At 51.4% G+C, this 23,243-nt stretch overlaps 1 protein-coding gene across 6 annotated transcripts in view; it reads right to left on the reverse strand.

The window, feature by feature from the left end:
- Positions 1-9,724: 9,724 nt before the first annotated feature.
- PDE4A (phosphodiesterase 4A) overlaps positions 9,725-23,243 on the reverse strand; it is a 39,232-nt gene continuing 25,713 nt past the window's right edge. For 5 of the 6 annotated variants that reach the window (XM_045774308.2, XM_045774307.2, XM_045774309.2 and 2 more), the window contains 9 exons: positions 19,609-19,702; positions 17,905-18,128; positions 16,654-16,752; positions 16,393-16,557; positions 16,043-16,142; positions 15,746-15,900; positions 15,407-15,529; positions 14,785-14,967; positions 9,725-12,371 (listed from right to left, as the gene is read on the reverse strand). In XM_045774308.2, the coding sequence (XP_045630264.1) occupies positions 11,682-12,371; positions 14,785-14,967; positions 15,407-15,529; positions 15,746-15,900; positions 16,043-16,142; positions 16,393-16,557; positions 16,654-16,752; positions 17,905-18,128; positions 19,609-19,702 (1,833 nt within the window). In that variant the 3' untranslated portion in view covers positions 9,725-11,681. Of the gene's footprint in view, positions 12,372-14,784; positions 14,968-15,406; positions 15,530-15,745; positions 15,901-16,042; positions 16,143-16,392; positions 16,558-16,653; positions 16,753-17,904; positions 18,129-19,608; positions 19,703-21,223; positions 21,607-23,243 lie in introns of those variants that run through there. The other variant, XM_045774312.2, reaches the window with a different exon arrangement.

A 23,243-nucleotide genomic window follows, 5' to 3' on the forward strand; every position in this document is an offset into this window, starting at 1 on the left:
TTCAGACTTTAATGCTTCCAACAAGTAGTTCTTCAATGGCTGTTCTACCAGGCCCGAAGTGAGGTATTCAGACACAGTGAGGAACAGGCATGACACTGTCTCTTTCTCCGAGAGCTAGAATTAATGATCACAAAATGCATACGTGATTAGGTTCAAAGGTAAGCCCTCTGAAGGCCAGGAGCTTGACCTAGGTCAGAGGCCCTGAGAAAACATTGTTGAGGAGGTGGTTTTCGCACAGAAATCCAAAGGACTGATAGTGTAAACTTGGTGAGGAAAGTCGGGGCAAGATTCTGGACAGAAGCAGCATCACATGCAAAGGTCCTGTGGCACTGGGAAGCAATCTAGATGAAACCCTGAGAGGGAGGAGGAACATGGCGTCAGAAGAGGCCCTGTGGGACATGCTCATTTCTCTTTAATTGTTAAATACCTAAGTATTATCTTTAAAATAATAGAACATTATAGATAAAGCTGAAATCTTATCTCTCCATTCCAGCCCCCTCTCAATTTAAAACAAACAACCCAGTAATGTTCTATGTATTCCTTACAAAAATGGCATAATGTTGCCTGTAATATTCTGCAACTTGCTTCCCCCCTCCCCCCAGACTTCTAGATCTTTGTCTGTGATGTTACATTCCTTTTGCCAGGTACCCATGTTCTGTTTTATCTCTTCCAGTACCCACAGACAGGTCTTTTCGTTTCTCAGAATTACAGATAAGGCCAAAATGCCTACTCTTAACCATGTCTCCTCTGGCACAAATGTGTGTACTTCCCCAGGGGGATACTAAGAGGTGGAACTTACTAGATCTTAGGGTAAGCACAGCTTTATTTAGATGCTGCCAGATCGCCCTCCAAAGTGGTTGTAACAAACCGTGTTCTTACCGCTTCTAGAAGTTCTTTATAAATTTTACACAAATTTATCACTCTTCCTTGATGTTTCTTCTTTTCTGTGTCATATTTAAGAAGGACTTTTGTTTCTTGCCATTTTCCAAGGCTTCCTACCCATTTGTTAAGTTGTTGTCTCCTGCCCGTACATTGTTTCTGCCTAAGTTAACCAGACTTGGTTTTTTTTGGTTCTGTTAAAACCAAGAATCCTGACTAATAGAGACATCAAGAGTTTTTGTACTGTTTTTTCTTCAGGTATTATTGTTTCGTTTTTGTACTATTACTAAATCCAACAGGAATTTGTTGGTATGTGTGATATCAAGTAGGAATTTAATTTTTTTGTATGGATAGCTATTACTGCTCAATCTGTTATTTTTCAAACCATTTCTTGACGAATTAATTCTTTTCCCATAGTTCTGAAATGCTATCCCAGTCATGTACAAACTTCTCATTTATGCACGGGACCTCTATTCCATTATATTGACTTTCTGTTGTTTTACCTAAATATCCATTTTTGCATCAATTTCATCATTTTAATTACTACAGTTTTATAACATGTCTTAATATCAGATAGAAAAGTCCCTTCTCCCTTTTTGTTTTTCAAAAAACAAAAAAAATGAAACCAAAAACCAAACCCCGAGCTATTCTGTTATTGCATATTTATTCTTTGCTTCATGGATGAAATTCCATGAAAAATCAAAATTTTAATTGGGTTGCATTAAAATTATCGAATTGGGGCAGAATAATATTTTTATAATATTAGGACCCTCCGTTCATAAACTTAGTGTATCTGTTTAGCGAAGGCTTCTTTGCTGTCCTCAGGAAGGCTTTATAATTTCTCCAGGAAGGGCTTGTGAAGGGTTTATTCCTGGGAGTTTTATGGGTCTGGTTGCTGTTGTCAATGAAATCTTTACTCCTTGATCCTTTACAATTGGTATTTCTGAAAAAATAAAATGAAATTGGTATTTCTGGTATATGGGAAAGTTGTTGATTTAGATATCTTGATCTTCCACTAGCCTCTTTCTAGTTTTTTTTTTAAGCAGATAGTTCAATTGTCTGCAACTAATAAGAGTGGAATGTCATCTCTTCCAATAGTTGCAGCACTCATTTCGTTTTCTTGCCTTATAGTACTAGCTAAGACCTTCTGTGAAATGTTGCTTAGTTGTGGGAATAGTGGGGAATAGTTGTCTTATTCCTAATGATAAGGCGAGTGCTTCTAATGTACCAGCATTAAATCTGATGTTTGCCAAAGGATTTTCTGTAACATATACCTGAAGTTTTGCTCAAACTTTTTTCAAGTTCAGGAAGCTCCCTTCTATACCTAGTTTGCTTTGTGTGTGTGGTTTTTTAAATCATAAGTGGGTGTTGAATTTTCCAGAAGTCTCTCATTCAATAAGTGGGTCCCAAGAAATTGCATTTCTAACATTCCCAGTTGATGCTGATGCTGCTTGTCCAGGGACCACACGGCAAGACATACATACTGGTGTAGAACAGGAACAGCGGGTTAAATCACATTCTGAGAAACATTTAAGGAGTAAACGGAAGAGAAACCCCAACAAACAACAGCAGCAGAAAAGCATGAGGAAAACTAAGAAAAGTATAGTGTCACAGAGGCTAAGTGGAGAAAAAGTCGAGCACAAAAATTTTAAGGAAAATGCTAGGAAGTGCAAGAAGCTTCAGAAAGATAGACCCCTTCAAATGCCCACTGGGTTTGGGGATCAGAAGTAATCTGACTGAGAACCATTTCAGTAGATTCATGAGGGTAAAGCAACAGATCCCTTCAGTAAATGTTTATGGAGTGCCTCCTTGGAACAGGTACTGTTGCTGAGAAGACAACACTGAATCAGTGAAGGAAACTGAGGAAGAGAACATCTCTTCTGAGGCATTTGGATGAGAAGAGGCAGAAAAAGACTGCATGAAAGCTAGAGAAGAACAAAGAGTTCAGGGAGGGTTTGGGGTTTTGTTTTTGAGATTCAGAAGACACATGTTTATAAGCTGAGGGGGAGTTTCAGTATAGAAAGATGATCAAAGATGAAGGTGATGGGGTGCCTGGGTGGCTCAGTCGGTTGAGCATCTGCCTTTGGCTCGGGTCATGATCTCAGGGTCCTGGGATGGAGCCCCATGTCGGGCTCTCTGCTCAGTGGGGAGTCTGCTTCTCCCTCTCCCTCTGCCTCCCCCCCTGCTCATGCTCTGTAAGAGGATGGATTCATAGTGATGGTAAGCAAATAACTTCCCACTTTCAATCAAGCCGACAATGTCTAAGATAACCTTTAGCTCTGCGAAGGGCACTGTAGTTCTGGATGCTAGAGTCCCTTGCTTTGTGCGGTGCAACACGCCTTCAATTCAATGAATATCTTCTCCCTTGAGTGTGCATTATGGTTTTAAAATATAAATGTTAGTGGAACTAAAGTTTGTGGAAGATAGAACTTAAGCGGGGGGAATAATACACTGGAATCAACAGACTAGGCTTAAGACCCCTTATCTGGTACTCAAACTTGGTGTAACTCCTCTCTGTGCCTGGCTTTCCTCGTCTGTAAAATGGAGACAATAACTACCTAGCACCTGGCACGCAGTAAGATACAATAAATGTACTATGACTGATAGGAATGAGGTAAGTACTGGAAACCTGATATGCTAACATTAGTCAGAATTATCAAGGTTGTTAAGGTTAGCAAGATAATGGCATAACATTTAATGACCTTAGAACACTTTACCTGTGCTATTTAAAATTCCTCACTGGATCTTGTAACTTGTGGAAAATCAGTGCTTCCACCAGCTCATCTGCCTTATTTTGTAATGGTTTTCTAGCTCCCCCTAACTATCTGGGCTGATACAGGAGGTGTATCCTAAAGGGAACGCAGCACCCTCTTGTGGGCTTCCAGGCAAAAAGAGGAACTAATGGCCGAGGAGAGCTAGAAAAGAAACAAGATTGGAGGAGCCTGGGGTGCAAAATTACCTGACTTTGGCTTATTCCCTTTTTTTTTTTTTAATTAGCATTCTTCAAAACTTCTGGGTAAATTATATTTATAGTAAATGAAACACAACTGCAAATGCATCAGGAAGCTCCCCCCTGTTTAAAGAGCTCTCCCTCCCATGAGCCCCAGCACCACATCCACACCTCAGGGTCCTGTCCTTGATTTTCTTAGGCCACATGTCAAACAGGGCACTCAGGAACCTTTTTCAGACTACATATCCCAGGATCTGCCGGATTAAATCAGTTGATCTAGACAACTTTGGTGGGAAATTTTATTTTTTATTTTTTAAAGATTTTATTTATTCAACAGAGATAGAGACAGCCAGCGAGAAAGGGAACACAAGCAGGGGGAGTGGGAGAGGAAGAAGCAGGCTCATAGCGGAGGAGCCTGATGTGGGGCTCGATCCCACAACGCCGGGATCACGCTCTGAGCCGAAGGCAGACGCTTAACCGCTGTGCCATCCAGGCGCCCCTGGTGGGAAATTTTAAACCGAGCTGCTGACTTCAGCTGCCTCTTTGCCTTCACTTGCTCTTAGCTTCAGGGTCAGGAAAGATGAATCGTGTTAGCCAAGGAGTTGGTGTTTCACTCTCAGCCACAGCAGGTGCTTCTCTTTCATCTCTACTGCGGGTCTTCCCCTTACTCATCATACTTCACCCTCCCTGGTCATCTCTCAGTCCCACTAAGGATTCACCAAGTGAAGAGCTGGGACATGGACAACAAATACTTCGTGCCTACCATGTCCCAGGCACTGGGTAGAGACAACTAGGAGAGACACTTTCTGCCCTCCTGCAGTTTGTAGTCAACCAGGTGGGAGACGGACTGATTGTTCCTTAATGAACAACCAGAAACCTTGAGGGAGAAGTAGCATCGCTTGCAGAAGTCATGAGCACCCTATTTGTGGGCCTTGTATTAAAATTATTCTTCTTCTGTCTTGTTCAGCATTTGATGCACTGGCAGCACACACAGGAACTTCACACGTGTGTGCACATGGACGAGACAATTTGTGATCACCGCGGACCGTCGATCTTTGCAGGATGGAATGCAACTGGCCAGGTCTTGCAGGCTGCGGACTTTGCCAGCTCTGTGCTCGGCCTTTTAGGATTTCATTCGACACAGGGAAGCCCGTTCAGCCTCCCTGTAACCCTTACCATCAGATCTCTTGGGACTTCGTGAGCCAAAGCAGACCCTCCTCCAGGGGACAGTCCTACACATACCCAATCACTCAGCAAGGACCTGCTGACCATGTCAGGGACCGTGGAAGCACTTGAAAGACATTTTAAAGCAGCTTTAGATCTTTTCCATAGCGGCTCCCATTTTAGGAGAAACAGCCCCAGTTCCTTAAACGGTATCTCAGGCGACACGGTAAGTCCCTGTGTCAGCTGGTGTCTACACACACACACACGCACACACACGCGCGCGTGCGGCCGGCTGAGCCGCCTCCCCCCTCCTCCCCAGCTGGGGACAGCCCAAGGCCCCGTGCGGTCCGCTCAAATTGCAGAGGAAAGGGGGATGATGCTCCTTCGGGCTGCGGGGACGGCAGTGACAGAAAACCCTCAGCCAAGAGGGCGCAGCGCCAGGCCCCTTCCCGGCAAGGAGCACGGGGGACCCTTGGGAAAGGGGGAATGGTAGGAGAGGGGGCCTCTCAGGAGGAAGGGATGACCCCTGGGTGCCTCAGGAAAGACCATGCGGGGGCCCTCAGGGAAGGGGGCTGACACCCGGGTCCCCTCAGGAAGGGCTGAGGAAGCCGGGGTCCACCTAAGGAAGTGTGTGGCTCTGGCGTCCCGCTCAGGAAGAAGGGACGAGGCTACGGTTCACCTCTAGAAGGAGAGAGGGCGCCGGGGTCCTCCTGAGGGATCATCTCAGGGGTCACTCTTGGGAAAAAGGGTGGCAACGACCCCAGGGAACTCTCAGGAAAGGAGCCTGACGCTGGGGTCCCCTTAACAAGTGGGAACGACGCTGGGGTCACTCTCAGGGAGTGACGCCAGGTCCCCTCACCCGCTTTGAGGCTCGCGCACCTGCAGCAGCCCGAGCGCCTCAGCTCCCTCAGCCGTCGGGTTCCCAGGGCGAAGCGGCCGCGCCCCTCATTGGCGGCCTTCTCGGCTAATGACAACCACGACAGCCAATCGTAGCGCAGGGGGAGACCTCCCTCGCGTCCTCGCCACGCCCTCCACTCGGTCTGCGCTTGCGTGCATTTCTGAGCGTGCTGTAGTTCCCCAGCTCCGCTCTAGGAGGCGCTTGGGGGCTGGAGTTCCCAGTCCCGCCTTCTTCCCAGCCTGTGACCCATTTATGGTAGAACCTGCTTTATAAGGCTGTTGTGAGAATTCAGTGCAATAATTTACGTAAAACAGACAGCGTCTGGCACATAGTAACTTGGGCAGTTATTGGCATTTTAGAGCAAGGGAAACTGAAGCACAGAACAAGTAAGTAACCTGCTCCGACGAGCCCAGTCATTAACCGGAGGCGTGGGAGCTAGAATCCAGGCAAAATGAATCCAAAGTCTGTGTGCTTATCTACCATGCTTTTGTGCCTCCCAGATAACAAATACCGGGTATTTCTTTACCCTGATTATAAAATAATTTTCCCCTTGATTATAAAATTAATACCTGCTTACTGCTAAAGTTCAGAAAATATCAAAGACTGCAGAACAGAAAATACAGATCTCTCTTAATCCTACCCCTGGAGACATTGTTAATATTTTTAAAAATATTTTTCTTATTTATTATTAGAGAGAGGGGGGGGGCTGGAGACCAAGAGCAGCGGGAGGGGCATAGGGAGAGGGAGAACCAGACTCCCCGCTGAACAGGGAGCCGGTTGCAGGCGAGGGAACTCCGGGATCATGACCCCAGCCGAAGGCAGCCGCTCAACCGACTGAGCCACCCACGCGTCCCCAGTGTTGGACATTTTTCATAGTTCTTCACTATTCTGACCAATACTAGAATGGGCATTTTGTGCCGTCTTCACCTTTAGGTTTTTATCCAACTGTTTCTTTAGGATAAATATTTTAAAAACTGCAATGGGTGGGTCAAAATGCATGCAGTTATATATTTTTTTATTTTTTAAAAAATTTTATTTATTTACTTGAGAGAGCAAGAGAGAGAGCAAAAGCAGGGGGAGGGTAGAGGGAGAAGCAGGGTCCCCAATGAGCAGGGAGCCTGATGTGGGGCTCCATCCCAGGATCCTGGGATCATGACCTGAGCCAAAGGCAGACACTTAACTGACTGAGCCACCCAGGCGCCCACATGCAGTTATATTTTCGATAAATGTTGTCAGACCACTCTTGGAAAGCTGTATGTGCCAACTTCCACCAACACCAGCGAGCTGTGGAAGTTCTTTGCCCACTCCAGGATGGTCCATTGTTTCATTATTTGCTAGTATATATATATATATATATATATATATATATATATATATATATATATATATATATATATGGTGTAAAATATATGTAAAAAGATATATATATCTTTTAGGGGCGCCCGGCTGGCTCAGTCGGTGGAGCATGTGACTCTTGATCTTGGGTTCGTGAATTCAAGCCCCATGTTGGGTGTAGGGCTAAAAAAAGGAGCAATAATAATGAAAGTATCAGGTAGTTTTCCAGTAGCTATCATTGTGGGACAGAGAGTAGGTGAAGTGAGGTCTCTGCCTTTCCTCGACAGGGTTAGATCACTTCTAGGCCTCAGTTTCCTGTAATAGTATATATCTCAAGGGCTGCTGGAGAGCCAGTAAGATAATCCACCTGATGAGTTTAGCACAGGTCATAGCCCTCAAAAGGCTGGAAGAGCCAGAGCCATTTGTCCCAGACTACGGAACTTGTTTGCAAGTGGCCGATGTCAGCTTCAACATAGACCAACTCCACCCCTTCTCCAGGTCTCCCTGTCCTATTCAGATAACGAGGCTTTGCTGCTGTGGCCCACTGCCCTTGGTCACCTTTGCCTGAGGAAAGATGAACTCCCCATCACGAGGATTTTAAAGAGCCAGCTGATGGTCACATGCCCACCTCTTGCCCTTTGACCCACATTCTCAGATTGTTACAGTGTCCCAACAGAGGAGGGATTTAGGACATCATGCCTACACTTGGAGAAACTGAGGTCCAGAGCAAGAAGTCTCATCAGCCTTCCCCTGCAGCCTGGGATTGGTGCTGTCGCCTCCTGACCCTCAGCCCGACACCCTTTCCCCGACTCTGCCTCCCTTTGAAACACCCTCGGGAAAACGTCTGTGTGTCCTCTTTACTTCTTGCACAAAGTTCAGATTCCCTGGAAACTTCTACCTAGTTTTCCAGCCTTTTTTTTCTTCTTTTTCCCCTCTCTGGGTCTAGGCTGGCCCTCACTCTTTGGGGCCAGGATATCTACATACTGTAAATCTTCAAACCACAGTGAAACAGGCAAACCTTTGTACATGCTAAATCCTATACAATCACTCTCTCAAGTTCCCGAACTGTATAGTCTCAGCTGGTAGCCATTGGCTGCATGTGGCTACTCAATGGAAAGGAAAACAAAAACTGCAGCTCCTCGGTTGCACTCACTGCATCTCAAGTGCTTAACAGCCACGGGTGGCTAGTGGCCACCACGTTGGAGAAGCACAGACAGGACATTCCCATCATTATAGAAGGTTTCACTGGTCAGCCCTGCTCTAGACGGACTGGGATTTTGTTATCCTGTTATAGATAACTGAAGGTTATCTCAAGGTCACACAGCTGGGTGATCTAAACTACTCCCTGATAACCAGACAGGAATAGAGCAGAGTAGGCAGGTCAACCTTTCCTTAGATCCAAGGAACCTGTCCTCATTTCATTTCAAAACACACAAGCTGTGAATATATACATCTATGATCCCACTGCATTTAACCACTTAAGCACTCAGTGTGTATGTGTGTATCTCAATTCATTAGACCCCAGAGGTAGCCAGTATTCTAAACCAAAAGCTCAAATCACAAACATTTCTGTTATCCGCATCTTTATCCACTTGGGAAGTTTTGTTCATTAGCGGGTTTGTTAATTATCCTGATAAAGGTGGGAAAAATGGGATCCCTTGAGTGGAATTAACAGGTTCAAATACATGGATTGGTTAAAGTATTCTGAGAGTTGCTCACTCCCCACCTCATCCCAACCTCGAATGAACACATTAGCAAAACAGCTTCAGTCTCAAGCCAGTCTTGGGTGAATTTGGAGGATTTAGCTCACCTGATACCGACCATGAGGCTTACAGGTATGATTCAGGTTTGGGGGAATCTGTCTGGTTCAGTCAATAGAGCGTGCTACTCTTGATCAAAGGGCTGTGAGTTCGAGCTGCTCCACATTGGGAGTAGAGTTTACTTAAAATCTTTAAAAAAAAAAAGATATTCAGGTTGTTTGGTTTTCTTTTAATGCAACCTTCGGGTTGCAACACCAAAATGGCCAGGATCCTGGGAATTCATAGGACTTACAGGGCTAAGTAAATGCCCTTGTACTTATCAAGTTGAATGTCTGCACGGCAGAATTTGACCAGAGACCTTTTACTGTGGTCTGGCAGCCAGACAGTGGAGGCATTATCAATCAGGCCCCCTTGAGGTTTCCAGGAATGAGTCTGAGATTCCAGAAGTACCCAGGAGTTGTGTCAGATATGCTATGCAGGAGAAGTGGATTTACCTGGGTCTGCTGGCCTCCAAAGACTGGTCTGAACCTCCTGGAGTCCGTGAGCAGGTGTCTGGCCCAGGCTGCAGGGCGGCTGCCTCCTGGCACACTTGCTGCCCCTCCCTTCGGGTTCTATCTTCTTGGGGAGGGATAGGAACAGAGACTCCCTTCCCCCTTATCCCCACCCCAGGCAGACAGTGCAAGGAGAGGCGCACCTCCCAAGAGCAGGGTGGGAAAGGAAGTCACATAAGCCAGGAAGATCAGTGAAAGCCTCGGTTTAATTGGAGACAAGATCGAAGGATTGATTATCGATCAACAGACCGACCGACTGATTGATCGTCAAAGTGGACAACACAAGAGCAGCTCAGGGGGTCCTGTTCCCGCCCCCCGGGGAGAGGAGCCCTAATTCGGGGGTGGGGTTCCATCTCACCAGTCACACCTGGGTAAGGGGGAAGGGGCAGGCTCTGCTCAGCCCTCGCCCCCTACAATGACACGACTTCCCATCGAGCGGCAGCATGGAATCCACCCTTTTGGGGTCTATGGTACAGTTTGTATAATACAGTGGGAATGGGGACTCTCTCTGGGAGACCCCACCCCTCCTTCCCCTGACCGGGTCAGCTGGGGAAGGGCAAGTTTATTTTCCCTTTTTGCCTCTGTAGAATAATTTATAAACCAACCATACAGTATGTACAAAAAAAAAAAGAAAAAAGAAAAGAAAGAAAGAAAGAAAGAGAAAATAAAACCAAAAGAAGTCCCACTCCAGTCACTGGCTGGGACAGAAACTAATTTCTCTACAAAAATGAACCCTGTACAGCATCATGGGGGTGGGAGTGGGTGGTACCCCCACAGGGATGGACAGACAGATGGAAGGCTGGGGGCAGCTGGGGGCTACAGTACCGTGTGCTCAGAATTGGGGGTAGGGGAATGAGAGAGAGGCCCTGCCTTGCCCAGCTGCAGAACTGGGCCGAAGGGCGTAAAGGAGGGGAAAGTGGGGGGGGGTCTTTCCTTCCAAACAGTCCCCCATGGCTTGGAGAAAAATGGCCTTGCATCTGTCTGTCGTATTGCTCCAGGAATAGCTAAGGGGTGAGGGCGAGGCGTGGCCAGGTGGGGGCAAAGGAGAAATGACTTTGGTTGGTGCCAGGGTGGGAGAGGGCTGCCCAGAAAGGGGATGTAGGTGCACACTGTTATTGCTTCCTCCTAGGGCAAAGGGTCATGAAAGGGGTCAGGAGGATGCTGGGGGGGGGGATGCCCAGGATGGGGGCTCTGGGCCTGGCCCCACCCCACCCAAGGTGCAGGTGGGAGCCACTGCAAACCCCTCTCCTACAGCCATGGGAATAATTAAGGCAGAAACAAGAGGAGAAGCAGCTGGAAGGAGGGGTGTGGTTCAGAGCCATCTCCCTCCTAAATGGAGAAAATTCAAACAGAACCCAAAGTGGAAGGGCGAGGGGATGGCAAGCGGAGGGGGGATCAGGCCCTCCTCGAACCTCAGACCCCAGGTTAGTGGTGTGAATGTCCCTCCAACACCTCCCCTCTGCTACATCTGAAGGCGCACAGCTCCCGGCCCCGTCCCTGTCCCCCAAGTTAATATTGCCAGGTTTGTGCAAAATGAGGCGGAAGACTTCTGGGGGTGGTGGTGGGCAATGAGCCAGAGACGGGCTGGAGCCAGGGCCTCCCCCGGTGACAGCCCCCCAGAGCCCCCGCCCAGAATGGCTATTCCTGGTTGGGTTCCAGAGACACTCCAAAATTCAGAAGAAAAGCCTGGAGGGAGGGAGGGAGGGAGGGAAGGAGGCATGATGCCTGCTTGGGCCCAGGCGGGGAGCCCTAGGAGGCCGGAAGACTGAGCGTGGGACCTGGGGCAGGGGAGGTGGGCCGGGAGGGACACGAGGGGTTTAGTCCGGAACAGGAGCGTCTACAGTGGCTGTGTTTTATCCTGTTTTTTTTTTTTTTTCTTTTTCTAAAAATGTAACAATTAAAATTCCAAAAATAAAATCCCTTCCGGGACCTCCGCCCCTTGTTCCCCAGCCCCCACCTCCAAAAAGAGGCCCCATGGGTGGGGGTGGGGGGAAAGAGGAAAAAAAGAAAAGAGAAAAAAACCCACTTTTCTGTTTTCTTTTTTCTCAGGAGGCCCAAGAGTCTTTGAGGCAGTGGAGGAGGTGGTGGGGGGGTGATGGTGGTGGAGGGAGGCGGGGAGAGCAACAGGGTGTACGGGCTGGGGCTCAGGTAGGACCTCCAGCTGAACCCCACCCACCAGGAGCTGGGAGTGGGGGGGGGTCCTCGCCAGATGTTCCTGTGCAGGCACTGCACGCCCTCTTGGCAGCCTGATGCTCTTTTTGGGCCCCCACCTCGGCCGCCATGGAGGGGAGGCCCGGAAGGCCCGGGGCTTCCTCTGGAGGGGGCGGGGTCCTCAAGGCAGGCAGAGGGGGGCTCTCAGCAGACAGGGCCAGGGGGCTGCTGCGGCCCCCAGCCTCCACAGAGGCATCTGGGGACACGGACTCGTCCTGGCCCGTGGCCACACTATCTGCTGAGTCGGCTTGCTGTGTGAAGCGTGGTTCCTCTCCCTTCACGGCTGTGGGCACAGCCTGGCCATCCACGTCCGACAGCTCCTCAGCGGGGGATGGACGCTGGGCCATGGACAAGTCCTGCACTTCAAATGCACCTGGGGCGGTAGACACCTCCTCCTCTTCTTCCTCCTCCAGCGTCAGCTCAAACTGGAACTTATCTGGTGGGGGTGGGTGGCCTGGCCCTCTGGGCTCCTCCTCGGGCGGTGGTGAAGGGCTCTGCCGGATGGCGCTGTAGTACCAGTCCCGGTTGTCCTCCAACGTGTCCAGGATCTCCTGGGCATCTGGGTGGACCAGGTCAGCCCATGTCTCCCACAGCGGGTGTACAATATAGTCGATGAAACCCACCTGGGAGAGAAGGGAGAGAGGTATAAACTGGTGGCCCGCGGGTGCAGATCGTCTTGCCATGCTGTGGGATCTAGAGGCCGACAGCATTTCACCTCGTCATCCTGCTTCTCCAGATGCACCCTGGAAAAACTCTTGCACGGGTGAGAAAAAGAAAAAAACTTTACATATGAGATGCCAACAAATACTAGAAACTTCCATATATCTGTCAGTTGGGAATTAGTTTTAAAAAATTGTGGTACACCACAGATATTAATAATGACTTTTTTTTTGGCAACAAAGAAAAACTAGAAATAACTCCGTGGCAGAGTATTGGCTAACCCACTCTGATATTATCTTCCCTCCTTTTTATTTTTTTAAGCTTTTTAAAAAAATATTTTATTTATTTGTTAGAGAGAGAGAGACAGCACAAGCAGGGGGAGCAGCAGGCAGAGGGAGAAGCAGGCTCCCCGCTGATCAGGGAGCTCGATGCAGGACTCAATCCCAGGACCCTGAGATCATGACCTGAGCCGAAGGCAGACGCTTAACCAACTGAGCCACCCAGGCGTCCCTCTTCCCTCCTTCTTATTAATAGAATCTTGATTTTTCTTGGTGGAGGCAATGCTTCCCCCATACAGTTAAAAACTACATTTCCCAGCCTCCTTTGCAAAGAGAGGATCGTGATGTGACCACATGTAGATGTAGAAGATGGGAGTTAGGGTGGGAGTCAGGGGTAGGGGTGCTGCCTCAACTGGCAGAGACCTTTTCTCCCTGCTTTGTAGCCAGAATGGCTAGAGCTTACACAGCATCTGTGACCATGAGAGGCATCTCTGGGGACAGAGGCCCCATGCTTTGGATGGTAGGAGAGAAATCTCCTAGGTGCCTGACCATTTCATGGAGCCCAAGGGAGCGGTGTTCTTTCTCTAGGCTTTTTTACATAAGAGGGAACAAACATGAAGATTTATCTTGTTTGAGTCACTGTGAATTTGTAACTCCTCAGCACCTAAATGTCCAGCTACAGGAGAAAAACCATGTCTCCCCAGAAACCATTAGCCGTCTATACTGTGAGAATACTATACAACAGTCAAAAACGATGAGCTAAATCTACACAGAATAACTTGGACAGATCTCCAAGGCATTGTTTGGAAGAAAAGGCAAGCTGTATAAAAATCGGTATATATTGATAAAATTCATATAAAAAAAAAAAAGCAAAACCCATTGGGCACCTGGGTGGCTCAGTCGGTTGAGCATCTGCCTTTGGCTCTGGTCATGGTCCCAGGGTCCTGGGATCGAGCCCCACATTGGGCTCTCTGCTCAGCAGGAGCCTGCTTCTCCCTCTCCCTGCCGCTCCCCCTGCTTGTGCTCTCTATCAAATAAATAAATAAAATAAAAAAAAAAACTTTAAAAAAGCAAAACCCATGAACTATTAAGTTGCCTGTAAACATAACTACATAATAAAATGTATGAAACTGGTTTTCCCAGGCTTTGGAGGATGGGGGTGATCTGCAGGTTCAGGGGACATTTGGAAGCATCCAGAAATATTTTTGGTTGTTGTAACTGGAAGGGGAGGGTGGAGGCCAGGGATGCGGCTCTACATCCTCCAATGCACAGGACGGCCCCGTGACAGAGGATGATCCGGCCCCAGATGTCAACAGTGCCAGTGCTGGGTAACTCTGGTCTGGAGAGGCATGCACAGTGAACCGGGAAAAGTAGGTCTCACCAGGGAGGAGACTGGAAGTGGGGAGGGTGAGAAGCTTTCACGCTCACACTTTACAAACAAGATTGTGTTTCTGTACCTCTTGTTAAGTTAAATAAGCACACGATGACGAGTCATCGCATCTCATTTCAAAATCCACCCAAAATCAAGGCTAAGCATTTGCCTTTGGTCCAGGTCATAATCCCAGGGTCCTGGGATGGAGGCCCCACATCTGGCTCCCTGCTCAGCCTGCTTCTCCCTCTCCCTCTGCCCCTCCCCCTCTGCTCATGCTCTGTCTCTTGGTTTCTCTCTTTATCAAATAAATAAATAAATAAATAAATAAATAAATCTAAAAAAAAAAAAATGCACCAAAAATCAAGGGCAAGATCAGTGGCCAGGTTACAGGGAAATTGAGAGGCTGTATGGACAGAAGGTCTGTAACTAAGAGCCGGGTAAGTATTATTATTAATGCTATTTGGTGGCTTGCACAGGAGTTAGAACTGTTTGACTCAGGTCTACAAGTGGCGAGTCCAGAGGCTCAATTTAGTTGTTCTGTAGAAGAGAAAATGTTGCAAATTTCCCATCAAGATAGAAAAGGAAAAAACAAAAACAAAAAACCCACAGAAAACCCAGACTTTGAAGAGGGGCAGGTCAGGAGTGTCTGGGCCTCTCGGGAATCTAGGCCAGCATGGTATGGGGAGGGCCACCCTGCTGCCTTCCACAGGACCTGCAAAACTGTACCTGAGACTTCTCCACCGAGGCTGTGTGCTTGTCGCACATGGGGCTGATCTCCATGCCCCGCTCCCGCTCCCGGTCGCCCTGCTGGAAGAACTCGGCCATGATGCGGTCTGTCCACTGGCGGTACAGCTCCAGTGGCTTGGTGGGGTTGCTGAGGTCCGCACAGTGCACCATGTTCCGAAGGACCTGCACGAGGTGGGGGACCTTCAGAGGCCATGCCCCTGTCACAGCGTGGGACCTCATGCTTCCTTACCTCCCCCTTTATGGGGAGAGTGAGGAGAAGGGGTAGTGGGGCTATGGAGAGAGGGAGGGGCAATGGCAGGGAGAGGGAAGAGGAAGGGAGGAGGAGAGAAAAGAAAGAGATGGGTGGAGGAGAGGAATGAAGGTGATGTTGGGGGAGGCAGAGGAGACAGGAAGAGGTTGACGGAAGGAAGGGAAGAGGAAATGAGGAGGGATGGCAGGAGATGGGGGCTGGGATGGAGAGATGGGAGAGAGAGAGAAAACAAAGAGACAGGAAGATGGGCAACATGGGAGCTGGATGCTGAGGGAGGCGAGCCACCCAGACCCAAAGGGGAGAGAGAAAGAGAGAGGCTCTAGTCTCCTTATATGGTGGGCGAGGGGGCACCTGGATGCGGTCGGAGTAGTTGTCCAGCAGGAGGACCCCTGAGCTGGTCACTTTCTTGGTCTCCACCATGGTCTTCAGGTCTGCCAGGAGGGTCATGTGTTTGGACATGTCCGTGGCCAGCACCTGCGGGTGAGGGGGCATCACAGGGGCCGCTGAAGCCCTGCTCTGGGCCGTACCGACCCGACCTGTGCCTCTATAGAGTTTTCACTGGCACAACCTGTTCCCAGCCCCCACCAGGGACGCCTCTCCCGGGGCTTCCGGGGCTGGACTCGGACCCTGCCGCTCCCCAAGCCGCAGAGGCAACCTTTCCTGTCGGGTCCCCGCCTCGGCCCCGCCCACCATGTCGATGACCATCTTGCGCAGGCTCTGCCGCTGTCGCTTGCTGAGGTTCTGGAAGATGTCGCAGTTGTCTTCCTGCAGCAGCTTGAAGCCCACGGCCAGGTGGTGGTTTTCCAGCACCGACTCATCGTTGTACATGAGCGCCAGCTCCGAATCTGCGCCCAGGCCCAGGCAGGTGGTCAGGGATGGGCAGGGGCCACGGGTCAGCAGCGCGGGGTGGGGCAGCGCAGGCCCCACCTCCAGCCCGGCAGGCCCCGCCTCTAGCCCGGCTGGTCCCGCCCCCGGGGGTCCACTCACTGGTGTTGATGAGGAACTGGTTGGAGACCCCAGGGTGGTCCACGTCATGAATGGCAGCCGCAAAGAGCGCGGCAAGAATCTCCAGGTCCGTGAACACAGCCTAGGAGCAGAGAGTGGGGTCGGAGAGAGATGGGTTAGAAAGATGAGGGATCTGAGAAACAGGATAAGAGAGAGATGGGGGGTGTCACAAAAGAGGGGGGCAGGAGAGAGAGATAAGAGTCAGAAAGAAGCACAGGATCAGAGAGAGATGGAGGTCAGAGACCTAGGGCCAGGGAGACAAAAGGGAGATGGGAGGTGGGCAGTGAGAGCAAGAGAAAGACAGGGTGGGGGGACACGGGGGCCAGGCTCACATCGAGCGCGGGTGTGGCCAGCAGCACGTGCGTGGACTGCAGCACGTCGGCCGCGTGCAGGCTGTTGTGGTAGGCCACATCGGGGTGGTAGTGGTCCTCCAGGGTCAGCATATAAGTCACCATGGTGTCCACTGGGATGCGGAACTTCTTTAGCAGGTCCCGCTCCTGAGGGCAGGTACAAGGGGGGCAGTGACTCCCGCTGCCTCTCGGCTCTCCATGCTGCCCTCCCCCCCGCACCCTGCCCCACTCGGCCCACCCTACCTGAAATATCGTGTACATGATGCAGCTGAGGGAACGGCCTCCGGCGCACTCTGACACACAAAAGATGTTCAGACCCCACTTGTTCAAGTTCTCCAGTTCCTGGCAGAGTTGGAGGCCAGAGGTCAGGAGCCCACAAGACCCAGGGCCAAGCCCCCAGCCACTTGGGTCAGAAGTTCCTCTCGGATGATCTTGACCCCTCTCGACTCTTTCCTAGCAATTCACAGCTCTGGCGTGAAAGTAGCACCATTATTGCTCACCCAGCAGCGGCGTGCTCAGCGGCACGGGATTTACCGTCCGTCTCTTACCGGCCGGAAGATAACAAAGCAACCACGGCGACTGTGTATTATTGAGTGATTATTATCTGCCGAGCATTACACTAAGTGCTTGATCTCATTTGGTTGGTTTGAGAACCAAAGCCCAGAGGAGTGATGAGACCTCCCCAAGACCTTGTCTCCCACGAGTGGCCAAGCTGAAATGTGAACTTCCCTAGGCTGACCCCAAACTGCTCATCCGCGCCAGGGGGAAAGGAACACGGCCTAGTTTTCCATGTCTTCCCAGAACCCTGAACAGTGCCAGCACACAGTAGGTGCTCAATAAATGCTGGGTGACCGAAGGCGGCACAGTCTAGTGCCGGCTGGCAGGTTACAATAAATGGCAACTAAGTGAGCCAACAAACATGCACCACGCACCGCGTCCACTGTACAAACCCACGTGGGAGACCGTGTTTAGGTGTGACCAAAGAGCCGGGGGCTGAACCCAGGTCTGGCCAGTAGTGGATGCTATGCGGGTTCTGCCCAGACCCCCTTCACTGACTGCTGCACTTACCCCCCACCAGCTTCGACTGTTGCTTACCAAGACTCACATTGCTCTGTTCTCCAGAAAACTGCTCTTGCCCCTACAGGAGCTACATGGAGGAGGTAATGCTGTCCACTCTGGGGGCAGCCCACAGCCGATCACTGACACAGGGGTACGAAAGTCCGGCACTCTTGCCTCAAGGTGGGCTCAACTCTGTGGTGGTATTCACACTGCAGAGCTCCTCGAGGGGTCAGGCTGAGGCCAGATTCTAGCTGACGCCACCTCCGGGCTTAGCTCCTTCCTATCCTGCTTCCTCTAACTCCCCCTCTTCTGAGAGTCTCATAACCCCAGTACACCTGAATCCTCATTTCAGACCGACCCAATGCCCAGTCCTTGTCTGGGCCCCAGGAGACGCCTGTTCCTCTCTAGTGCAGCCCCTGCTGAGCCGCCACTCACTTGGGCCAGGAGCTCCTCTTGGTCAGTCTTCACCCCAAAGCGGGGGATGCTGGAATCATTCAGGCTGCTGCTGTGCCTCAACTTCTTCACCCCTGTGATCTGAGACATGGGCTGGAACTGCGGCCCAGGGGGCGGGGGCTGCTGGGAGGGTCTCTGCCGCGGGGCTGGCTGTTTTTCTCGATCCTTCATTGTGGGTGATGGAATCTCCACTTCATTCTGCTTGTCTGCAGAAGATGGACGAGAGACAAGCATGAGCACCCCACAGAGATGCCTTCATCTGGCCTTCAGTTCTCCCCTGCTCCCCACCATGCCCTGGGAAGGCTCACTCAGGAGGGCAGATCCCTTCAGGGTGTCATGCTGTTGGTTACTTATAGGCTGGAAACCAGAAGGAAGGTAGGAATTCTTCTGGGAGGTGGTGGGCAGGAGTGGGGACCCTGGGGTGGGCCCAGAGCTATGGGGTGGCCCCAGTCTGATCGCCAGGTTTGGCAGGGGAGTGGCATGGGAAGTCAGGAAGCTGGGTGGGGATACTAGAGAAAGTCGCTGCCTGGCCTGTATAGGCAGGGAAACTTCTCGGGCAGGGGAGACCCCTCTGTGGTGACTAAGAGTGCTGGTGGGGGTGGAGAGCACTGGGAAGAGGGAGGGAAGGGTAGTCTCTGGCTCCATGAACCGCCCCCACCAGCCCACCCCTTTGACACCAGCCGCCTGGGGGCCAGCCCCAGGAGCCCTCTTCCTGAGCTTTCAAGGGCTTCCAGAGCCAAGCCGGGGCCACCCATTGTGACCTGGGGCCCTGCCAGTCAACAAGGCCTAATAGGGGTTATTTGCATGCTGTGCTCCCATTGGCTGGATCTCAGAACTCTGCGCGGCCACACCCCCATTGGCGGGAGCATTTGAAACTCTGAACCCTTCTCTCGAGCTCCGTGCAGGGCCGTTCTCCAGAATTTGGAAACCTTTGGTGATAAATTGAGAAGGTGAAATTATCCTGTGTTTGTGGGAGATAGCCTCAGCTTGGCCTCTTGGGTTCAGAGATTAGGACGAGTTGGAGGTCCCCATGAGCTTGAGGGTTCTAATGAGTTTGAGGTATTCTGTATAACTGTATTGGGTCTGGAAAGTTTGGAGGAGTCCACTGAATTTGAGGGTCATATAAAGTTGGGTGATTCTACTGAAGTTGGGAGACTTTTCAGCTTGAAGGGGTTTTTAAAGTTTGAGGGTCTTTTCTGGGCTCTTAAGAACAGCAGTTCCCTTAAGTTTGAGAACCCTGCTGAGGGTGAGCATCTCTCTTGGGTTTGCGGGATCTCCTGAATTTGTGTGTGTGTGTGTATGGGGGGGGGTAATCCAAGTTTGGACATTCCACTGAATTCGGGGAGGCTTTCAGCCTGGAGGCATTTAAAGTTTAAGAATTCTATTTGAGTTTGTGGGTTTCTTGGGGTCTTGAGTTTGAAAGTTCCATTGTGGTTCCGCTGAGTTTGGAGGGGCTTTTCTGCTTGGAGAGATTTTTTTTTAATGTGGAGGTTCTATAAAGTCGACATCCCTCTGAGTTTGGGGGGCATCGAGAGTATGGGAACTCTTGAGCATGGTAACATTGATCTTTGGGGAATTAGGAGTCAGGGTCCCTTGGGCTAATGTCAGCAATTGGAACTGCGGTCTGGGGTAGCCCCCTCCAGTCCAGGCGTGCAGCCTCCCCACAAAGTGCTGCCCTTCACTCACCCAGGAATGTGGTGGAGATGTACTCAGAGACCTGGTTTCCTGACCTGCTCATCTCTGACAGGTGTGTGAGTTCACGGTTTAACATCCTCTTGAACTAAGGTGAAGGAGGCAAGAAGGAAGGAATGATGGGGAGACAGGGCATCAGAGGGTGGGGGTGGTCAGCCCCTCCCCAGAAACTTCTGAAGACCCCACGAGTCCCTCCTACTTCTCTGTTCAGCCAACAGAGCCCTCAGCAAGCTGCTAGAGGGGAGGGGTCAGCCCCTCCCGCCCTCCCAGGTCTGGATGGGGGCTCCAGGCTTAGAAGTCCGGGCTCAGCATACCCCTCCCTTCCTGAGGAAGGGGAGCACCCCTTCCCAGACTTCCTCCTCCTCCGGCCCAAAAGGAGGAGCCAGAGGGGCACCTGTGGAAGGGAGGGGCTCCTGCCTAACAGTGAGCCAATGGGGTGTCAGGAGAATCCCATCGCCATGGTGATGGGAGTCTCCTTAGCAACTCCCCCTCCAACCAGCTACAGAGCTGGGGGAAAGGGGGGCAGTCCGCAGGCCCCTTAACCCTTGCCTTCCCAGAGCTACCCTGGCCCAAGTCTTCCCAGATATGGACCCCACTCCCAAGGCGTCCTGGCCCCCAGCTCCCAACCCAGTTTGGAAGGAGAGAATACAGTCTGTCCTTTTCAGGAGAGAATGCAAGTTCTGGGTGAAGAGAAGGTTGGGCAGGGGCAGGGGAGAATAGTGAGCTGAGGAAACCTTGTTCGGTCACCCAGGGGAGGGGGGTTCCCATCATAGTCCCCCTCCCCCAACCTCAGAGGGGTGGATAGATGCACAGATGAATGGAGTAGACACAGAACCAGGCCTGGCAGTCCCTCCTGGTCCCTCCATGCCACTTCACACAAGCGTCTGCTGTGACATTGTGCATGGAGGAGAAAGGGCATTGGTTCCCCGCCCCCAAGCTCCACCAAAGCACCCCCAAACCAGGAGCAGACTCCGTCCAGAGAGGCAGGAGGGACACTTTGACAGGAAGGGTAAGCTCACATAGCCCACACCAGGATGGGGTGCTTACTCCTCCCAGTGCTGCCAGAGACCCCAGTTGCAAAGAAAGATACACATACACACACAAGATGGACCCACAAAGTCACACAACCACACACAGAGTCACAGACTACCATCTCACACAGTTTTACATAGCTACAGACACACAAGTCAAGGGGCATACACAATAAGGCAGTCACTGACACTTGGGGTCACACGCCCCAGAAATCACACAGCTCTGGGCTCACAAACGTGTCCCAATACACACCACCACAAACAGAGCCATATGATCTCAGAGAGGGCCACATCATGACCCAGGCAAATAAGTATATGGTCAGACGGCCCCACACCACTGCAGGCACACACACAGGCGAGTGCTGACAGTCACACCCAGCCAGAGACCCACATCCCCAGCCACCCACTCTCCCTGCCCAACCCTGGGCCACACACAGAGACAGACAGTCACAAGGTTTCATGTTCAGGCCACACACGTGCACAGCTGCACACACCAGCCCAGACCAGGGGCTGGAGGATCCAAGGTGGGAGGGCCAGGGCCGAGTCTCCTGCCCATCCCCCACCCCAAGTTCCCCTACCTGGTCCCACCAGCCCACCAGCCACGGCTTGGAGCAGGTCTCACAGAAGAAATCCACCAAGGGCATCTTGAAATCTTAGCCCCGCTTGGGGCTGCCGCACAGAGAGGCTGGGTTTGGGGAGTCCCGGGGTTAATAGCCACTGTGTGTGGGGGGGGTTCTGGGCAGGTGGGCAATGCAAGGGGGAGCCGCGGAGGGGCCTGGGCCAGCCCAGCAGGGCTGGGGGCTCCCCTCCCCTCCGCGCTCCCGACAGCAGCCCTGGTTACATGGTCTGCCAGCCCCTGGCCCTGATGGGCCCCCCCGCGGCAGCGGCTGGAGGCGGCCTGGGACCCCTGCCCATGAGGGGGCAGGGCGAGGGTCCCGGGAGGTGGCTTCGGAGGCTCTGGGCTCCGTGTGCGCGCCTGTGTGTGTGCGTGTGCGTGCTCACTGCAGCACTGGCAGGCTGCATGCGACGTCAGGTGGTGCCGGGGGTGGGGGGGCGTTAAAGGGGCATCCAAGCCCACGGGCCTAAGCCAGGATCAAGGTAGGGCTGCCAGGGATAGACAGGAAGGCACACACACCCTCCAGAGGACATGTCCCCTCCATGGACACACCCAGAGTCAAAGACACACACCCAGACACTCTACACATTCATAGACACACAAACAGTCTGAGACACACCTTCCACACCAACACACAGGCAAACACACACACGGTCACAACTCTGATGTCCAACACATTTACAGGTAGACAGTTGAGCATACAGGATGTAAACACCTTCAGACACACCCCTTCTAAAAACAGAGACTCAAACCCAGACGTGGAGACACACACCTAGGGAAAATCACCTAGATATACCGGACACACTTAACACACACTCAACACACCCACAGACACACTTTCAAACAAACACAAATACCCATGTGGCCTTGGGCACAAACAGACCCTGAGAAATCCACAAGGAGATGCTCACACTCACACCCATAAATACACACACACACCTTCGCAGAAACACACCCGAAGACCTACATTTAGAGATAGTCACATTCTCAGATGCTCAGTACACCCTCAGAGACACAATCACCCTCAGACTTGAATGTTCCCAGACAAAACTCCACCCACAGGTGTAGGCACCCCCCCAACACAGACTCCTCCACCTGCAGACTCATTTCCTGATAGGCATCCTCCCACGAGGGCTACCGCCATGCTGCACAACTCCAGAAACATCATTCATATTGCCTGCTTTCTGAATGGTCCCTCTGGAGTTGTGCAGTACACAATCTGCACAGCTGTACATGGAAGCCTTGCACCCCTCCCCTCCCGCAGCCTGGCAAGCACACACACGCACAGAGTCACAAACACGTGGAAATACACACTCAGATTCATTCCTAGACCAACTCACACTTGTGAACAAACATACATACCCTCTGGCACAGGCCCACACACTTACAACCCAGTACAATTGCCTGTGCACACCCATACATCCTCCATAGGTACACATCTGCACACCACTCCTGACTTCCTGACGTGCCCTCTTAAAACCTCTCCTCACACCCCACCTTGTGCTGCAAATGTGTAGTCAACAAATTGACAGCCACACAGACCCACAGTCTCATATACACTTGTAGACTCTAGCATAGGACAACCCCCTCTAAGATAGATGGTTGTCTGCATACAGATGTACAGACACCCACACCCACACACATTCACACACACCAGGCTCCCCCCACCCCTGGGAGAAGTCAGACTCCACAGGAACAGGCACCCTAGGCAGCTGGTCCAGCCTAGGGATGGACTCCCACCTCGTAGGCCCCCATCCACAGATTGGCCCCGCCCCTTCCAGCCCCGCCCCATGGTTAGCCCCGCCCCCGGCCCCCGGCCAGCAGCTAGCCCCACCTCACAGTCCCAGGGAATGGTCCCACCTCATTGGCCCTATCTAGAAACTGGCCCCGCCCCTATGGATGGCCTCACCTACAGGTCCCACCCAGCAGTTGGCCCCCATCCTCAGGCCCCCAGGAGGGGCTGGTTCCGCCCTGCTGGCTCC

This window comes from Ursus americanus, chromosome 14 (genome assembly GCF_024610735.1).
Source record: "Ursus americanus isolate L20-20 chromosome 14, mUrsAme1.1.p, whole genome shotgun sequence".
NCBI classification, from domain to species: Eukaryota; Metazoa; Chordata; class Mammalia; order Carnivora; family Ursidae; genus Ursus; species Ursus americanus.